At 39.5% G+C, this 7,694-nt stretch overlaps 1 protein-coding gene across 1 annotated transcript in view; it reads left to right on the top strand.

The window, feature by feature from the left end:
* Window positions 1-3,967, top strand: part of LOC139170022 (uncharacterized) — a 36,769-nt gene extending 32,802 nt beyond the window's left edge. The window contains exon 6 of the mRNA XM_070756723.1: window positions 3,710-3,967. Within this exon, the coding sequence (XP_070612824.1) occupies window positions 3,710-3,967 (258 nt within the window). The remainder of the gene's footprint in view (window positions 1-3,709) is intronic.
* The last annotated feature ends 3,727 nt before the right edge of the window (window positions 3,968-7,694 follow it).

The raw sequence follows: 7,694 nt of genomic DNA on the forward strand, positions 1-7,694 counted from the left end.
TTACAGAACAGAACAGAACAGAAAATATGGAATGGAATGGAATGGAGTGGAGTATAGTGGACGGGGTGGAGTGTAGTGGAATGGAACGGAATGGAGTGGAACAGAACGGAACAAAACAGAACAGAATATGAGTTGCCCAACCCCTGCTTAGGCAGAAAGCCCTATACCAGTGATGGCAAACCTTTTTTCCTTGTGTGCCAAAAATTGGAGATTTTCTCCAATTCTATTTTATTCTATTTTCTCCAATTCTATTTTATTTTCTATTCTCTTTTACTTTCTCTTTTCTCTTATATTATCTATTCTATTCTATTCTATTTTTAAAATCAGCATGGGTGGGAAACCCTGAACTACACCTGATTCAGAGTTGAATGGAAACATCCAACTTGCATTTTGGAACACCTGTATTCCCAAAAATAAGCTGAAATACGACAAGGGGTCAAAAGAGATTTTAAAAAAAACCATTACACATGTGTGACAATGGTGGGAAACAGAGAAAACGTATTAGGCAGCATTTGCAAAAAGAACGGTAATCGAATGGTTCACTTGGGTTTTATTTTCCTGCATTCTCACATTATTTCTCATGTGGATGTTATGTTCTTTTCCTAGTTATTAAAGTCTCCAGTACTTTGTGTTCTTTTATCTGGGCCCAATTTATGGATGCCGGAGTTCTCTTCCGAACCCCTGCTGAGCCTAAATAGGACAAATATATGCCGTCCAACATACCACTGGGTGGATCATAATCAGGCAGTGCTCCGTCATTTTTATTATCTATTTTTTTTTCATGACAGGACGCAGGTTGAAAAACAATGCAGGAATATTACCAGTACATCTTGTAAAAAAATGTCAGTACCAACAGGGCCGCCATGTTAGATTTTCCTTGCTAAGGGTCTAGGCCAGGAGTAGGCAAAGTTGGCTCTTCCATGACTTGTGGACTTCAGCTCCCAGAATTCCTGAGCCAATCATGCTAGCTCAGGAATTCTGGGAGTTGAAGTCCACATGTCATAGAAGAGCCAACTTAGCCTACCCCTGGTCTAAGCCATTGTGTGTGATAGATACAATGAGGTGGACAGAGAGAAAAACATGTAGTAGGATTTTACTGTCTTCGAGGACCGTCTGAGTGGTCTAACATAGTGTTTCCCAACTTTGGCAAGTTGAAGATATCTGGACTTCAACTCCCAGAATTCCCCAGCCTGGGAATTCTGGGAGTTGAAGTCCAGATATCTTCAACTTGCCAAGGTTGGGAAACACTGGCCTAACACATGGCAACTCCAAATCTCAACTAGCAAATGCTCCGTCCTACACATTGGAAAGAAGAATCTGAACTCCAAATACGAACTGAATAATCAAATGATCACAGATAACCCCCACTCGGTTAAAGACCTCGGTATACTAACAACAAAAGATTGAAGTGCCAAAGCCCACTGCAACAATATCTTCAAGAAGGCTTCAAGAGTTGTTAATCTAATTCTACGTAGCTTCTGCTCTGGCAATCTCACACTACTTACCAGAGCTTACAAAACTTTTGCCAGACCCATCCTCGAATACAGCTCATCTGTTTGGAACCCATATCGCATCTCAGACATTAGCACCCTTGAAAATGTCCAAAGATACTTCACCAGAAGAGCCCTTCACTCCTCCACTTGGAACAGAATACCCTATGGAAATAGACTAACAATCCTGAGCCTAGAAAGCTTAGAACTAAGATGCCTTAAACAAGATCTAAGTATTGCCCACAAGATCATATGCTGCAACGTCCTGCCTGTCGGCGACTACTTCAGCTTCAACCACAACAACACAAAAGCACACAACAGATTTAAAGTTAATATTAACTCCTCCAAACTTGACTGTAAAAAATATGACTTCAGTAACCGAGTTGTCAAAGTGTGGAACTCATTACCGGACTCCATAGTGTCATCCCCAAACCCCCAACAATTTACCCTTAGATTGTCTCTTCTTGACCTATACAGATTCTTAAGAGGTCAGTAAGGGGTGAGTACAAGTGCACTAGAATGCCTTCCACCCCCTGTCCTATTGCTCTCCTATATCTCCTATACCTTTCTTCTATTCCTATATCTCTTCTTCTGTTCTTTCATTGATATATTCTATAACTATATCTTCTTTTCTATTATTTCTTAGATATATTTTACTATGAGTATCTCCTCTATAACCTTCATCATGTATTTTACTATGTGCACATATATATAATCTCAGTAAGGAAGGGTGTGGCTAGCTGATGAGGCCAGAACAAGGCCGAAATGGGACCATTGCATGTCTATGCGACGTTTCGGTGAAATCACATTCACCATCATCAGGCTGAAGTTTTAAGCTGTATATTTATGTATATTTAAGCTGTATATTTACAGCAACACGAAGCTTAAAACTTCAGCCTGATGATGGTGAATGTGATTTCACCGAAACGTCGCATAGACATGCAAAATATTACACAGGGCAAAACCCGAACTCAGAACAATCTACATACATATACCCGTGAAAATTTACGAAAACACACACACACACACACACACACACACACACACACACATATATATATATATATATATATATATATACATATATATATATGTGTGTGTGTGTGTGTGTGTGTGTGTGTGTTTTCGTAGATTTTCACGGGTACAGGTATGACGGTCTTGGTATATTCGGGTTTCTTCCCGTGTAGGATTTGGAAATTTCTGGCGACGTTTCGATGAGGTCCCACTCATCATCTTCAGGCTGGTGTTTCTGTCCTTGTTCTAAGGATATATATATACCCACTAAAACCCTCATTGTGTATTGGACTAAATAAGTAAGTAAGTAAGTAAGTAAGTAAGTAAGTAAGTAAGTAAGTAAGTAAGTAAGTAAGTAAGTAAGTAAGTAAACAAACAAACAAACAAACAAACAAACAAACAAACAAATAAATAAATAAATAAAATAGTGCGGTAAATGGCTGCCCACTGCTGTGTGAAGTGGTATATACGTCTCAATGCTATTGCTATTGCGATGGACATTACTTTGCAACTAACAACAACTGATTTTTTATAAAAGCAAGTTTAAAACCCTCTAAAGATGAGGGTGGGAAAAGTCAGATTCATAAAAAAAAATAAACAAAACTGATTGCAAGAAACATAAGTCATAAGCATGTGGGCTGTCCTAATGATTTGATGCACTGCAAGTGTAATTGATTGGACGCCAGCTGAATTATACATCCTTGATCAGAAAACAAGAAAACTAATAATGAGCACGGATCAATTAAAGAAGCAGAGTTAAAAGGGGGAGAGGATTATTCTACGTCAAAGTCACCATCAGGAAAAAAAAAAGGGAAAACAATACTTGAATGATTATAGCAGGCCTATTAAGGATTGCCGATGGAAGTTGTTGAAAACAATTGGAAAAACTAACAAAACATTGAGATTTGCAGAAAATAAGGCTGAAAAACTTTGGAAGGGAAAAAGAAGTATCAACCTGAGCGGGAATCAGAATTCAAAGGAAGACAACAAATATTTAGAAGCTTATAACAGCCAAGGGTAAACTAGTATATTCTTTAGTAGCTGCACAAATGTGAACCACACGATAGGTAAATTGTGTAAGTGGTGCTAATAGAAGAGAATGTTTGTAGCTCAGAGTTGAACTGTGGAGTCCTTGGTGATCTCCGAGCTTGGTGGTTTTCCTGCAGACATTTCATGAGCTAACTCGGTAACATCATCAGTGCTAGAAGGCAGTGGGGTTTCCGGAGTGGGGAGAGAAAGGGGAGGAGAAGGAGGAGGAGGAGGAGGAGGAGGAGGAGGAGGAGGAGGAGGAGAACAAGAACAAGAACAAGAACAAGAACAAGAAGAACTGGAAGAAGAACTGGAGGAAGAAGAAGAAGAAGAAGAAGAAGAAGAAGAAGAAGAAGAAGAAGAAGAAGAAGAAGAAGAAGAAGAAGAAGAAGAAGAAGAAGAAGAAACAACAGTTGGGTCCTTGTGATCTTTGAACTTGGTGACTTTCTTGGAGACATTTCATGACCCAACTAGGTAACATCATCAATACTAGAAGGGAGTGGTTTTTGTGGAGAAAAGGAGGAAGGGGAAGAGCAAAAAAGGAGGAGGAAGAGGAATGTGAGGTCCTTGGTGTTCTTTGAGTTGGGTTCTTTTGTTGCAGATGTTCTATTATCTGATGAACTGTAACATCATCAGTGCTGGCAGGGAGAGCAAACCCTACCACCTACTAACACTGATGAAGTAATCTAGTTTGGTAATAACCCCCAAAACTTTTCCCTTAGACTCCCCACTGTTGACCTCTCCCGATTCCTACGAGGTCAGTAAGGGGCGTGCATAAGTGCAGCAGAGTGCCTTCCATCCCCTGTCCTAATGTTTCTCTTTTACTAGTATCATGTGTATAAATATTATATCTTTGTATACCACCAATACATACGTGACAAATAAAAAATAAAGTAAAGTAAAGTAAAGTAAAGTAATAAAATAAAATAAAAATAAATAAAATAAAAATAAATAAAATAAAATAAAATAAAATAAAATAAAATAAAATAAATAAAATAAAATAAAATAAAATAAAATAAAATAAAGTAAAGTAAAGTAAAGTAAAATAAAATAAAATAAAATAAAATAAAATAAAATAAAATAAAATAAAATAAACCAAAAAACAAACAAACAAACAAAAACAAAAAAACAAAAAAACTAAACTAAACTAAACAACTAAACTAAACTAAACTAAACTAAACTAAACTAAACTAAACTAAACTAAACTAAACTAAACTAAACTAAACTAAACTAAACTAAACTAAACTAAACTAAACTAAACTAAACTAAACTAAAACACCTGCAAGAAAACCTCCAACTTCAGAGAACCCCATTGTACATATGGGCCTCAAATCTGAACACCACCTTCCACGCTGCAACATCTTGTGGCCACATCAGTTTCATTTTTCCCAAATTCTGTCCCTTTTTTTCTGGGTCATTCTCAGCAGAGGCACGTCCAAAAGTTCAATTTTCCTATTTACTCAGCGCCGTGTTTATAAAGCTCAAGAGTAAATCCTTAGAACCACATTAGCGAAAGGTCACCCAATAACACATTTGCAGCTGGAACGCAGCAAAGTTTTGAGCAAATCCATATTTCAATATTTCCCTGACTTTATATATCAGCTCGCGAGGAATATAATTAAAGCTTTTGTGTATGGAAATGTCTCTTTCCATTGCAAAATCTGGAAAGGGGGAGTTTGTGGAATCACAGCCCTGAGAAAGGACATCCAGGATTATGGTAAATGACCCGTTGGACTTTGCCCGAAGGCATTCTTTACTCATTCCCTCGCTCCATCCTGTTCATCAACATTCAACCTTATCAGCATGAAAAAGTCCAGCCTATGTGTTCTGTCTGGGTCACTCCGGAAGCCAAAACCAACCCAAAATGAGAACCCAGACACACCAGTAAAAGGCAAAGGCAGTTTATAAAATTCAAGAAAAACACAGGTAACAGAAAATGTCCTTACAAACAGGAAAACGCTGGAACTTCAAATATATCCACGAAGGCAAAAGTCCATGCAGCAATACAGGATTCTTGCTGCCAAGACGAGGCTGTAGATAGCAGACCTACACCTCCCATGGGTCTTCCAAACTGCTGGGCCACAAGCCAGGAAAAGAGACGTCGAGAACAAAGCAGGTCACCATAACTCCAACTGATAACACTCCACATGGCTTCAAGGGCTTGCCTGCCTTTTAAATCCTGCTAAGGAGGACCACACCCAAGCCCAGCTGTTCCTAATTCAGTGCTGATAATACTTCTTTAATTGCTCCTTTCTTTGATCTGAACGTCTCTGTCGCATGTCAAGGACGGCTTGTGCTTCATCACCTAATGACTCCAAACTACTGGCTGGGGAGAGCCCCCACCCCCCCCGGGGCTCTCATGCTGTTCTCCTTCGTCCCATTCCTGACTTTCCTCTCCCCCGTCCGACTGCTCAGCCCCCTCCTCTTCGCTGTCCTCCTCCTCCGGGCATGGAGCCAGCAGAGACACAGCCGGTCCCTGAGCAGCCTCAGGCTGAACCACAACACTATGTAGTATGAAACTTCTGATAAATCCCACCAATACTTTTTGGTTGTTGTTCAGCGGCTACCCATTGAACTGACCCCTTTCAGTCCCAATCCATCCATCTATCCACTTCATGCTAATTCATTTAAGAGCTATACTGAAAGTCAGGGATGATGGGATTCTAATAATTTCCTTTGTTTGTTTAACAGAATAACAGAATTGGAAGGGATCCTGGAGGTCTTCTAGTCCAACTCCTGCTCAGCCAGGAGACCCTATACCATTTCAGACAAACGGTTGTCCAATATCTTCTTAAAAACCTACAAAGGTGGAGCATTCATAACTTCTGGAAGAAAGTTATTCCACCAGTTTATTGTTCTGCCAGTAAATTTCTAGGCTGCTTTTTTCCTTGATTAGTTTCCATCCATTGCTTCTTGTAATGCTTTCGGTGAAAAAATTGACCCTCTCTTTTTGGGGGGGGCAGCCCGTTAGATATGGAAAGACCGCTATCGTGTCACACTGGTCCTTCTTTTCAACTACACAGACCCAATTGTTTTGTTTTCTTATAAAAACTTGTCAGTGATATTGAAACAATCAAATCTTCTGAAAAAAGTCCCAGTTCCTTTCTTTGATTGATCAGTGCAAATCTATTTTGCATTGAAGATCAATTGCAGATAACTCTACAGAATCTGTAAGAAGTGAGAGAGGGAGGAATGGAAGCTGGAATAAGCCCTAGTGAGAAATTGGAAAACTAAATATATATGTATATGTCCCCCCCCCCTCCTAAATATAGGGCAGCTTCTCTTCAAATATTTATGTTAACCATTGTCTTCTTATTCTTGGATACAGTTTCTGACCTACATTTTGTAATCTACATCAAAGGCTGAGCCAGACAATTCTCTCTTTTCTGCTAATGCTTTGCTTTCCTTTGCTAACTGAACAAATGGAATGAGTTAGTGTTTGTTTTGAAAAGTTAAAATTAAAAAAAATCACCTATATCTATGTTCTGTCGGGCTCTCTGGTAGACTCCTCCCAAAAATTCACAGGTGCGAATTTCAGACACACACACATTTGAAAATTCAAAACAATGTTCTTTATAATGAAAATTCACTTAAACCAAGCCCTCTTTTTGTATAGCAAAGAGCACTCGTCTCCAAACAAACTGGTAATTTGTACAAGTCCCTTATCAGTTCTGAGATACTTAGCTTGCAGCTGTGAGGCAATTCACAGTCCTTCTTTCACAAAGTGAAACACACTTTGCTCTGGTTTAGGTTCAAAGCGGGGGGAAATCAGCACACAAAAGGTCAAAGTCAGTAAAGCAGTCAGGAAACACAACGATCAGATAATCCTCCACAATGGCCAAACCCACAGGCTGCTATTTATAACAGCCTCACTAATGACCACAGCCCCACCCAACCACAGGTGGCCTCATTTTCTTTGATAATAATCTCTCAGTTGTTGCTGCCTATGCATCGCTCTCCACATGTGTGGCTGTATCATTAACTTTTGTTCCGAATCCAAGGAGGAGCTAGAGAATTGATCTCCTTCTGAGCTGTCTGCCACACTCTCCTCCTCCCCGTCACTCATGTCTTCTTGGTCAGAGGAGCCTTCATCAGCAGATTCCACCAGGAGCAAAACAGGCCTGCAGCATGTGGATGTCTCCCCCACATCCACAGTCCTTG

The sequence above is a fragment of the Erythrolamprus reginae genome, chromosome 7, assembly GCF_031021105.1.
Source record: "Erythrolamprus reginae isolate rEryReg1 chromosome 7, rEryReg1.hap1, whole genome shotgun sequence".
NCBI lineage: Eukaryota > Metazoa > Chordata > Lepidosauria > Squamata > Dipsadidae > Erythrolamprus > Erythrolamprus reginae.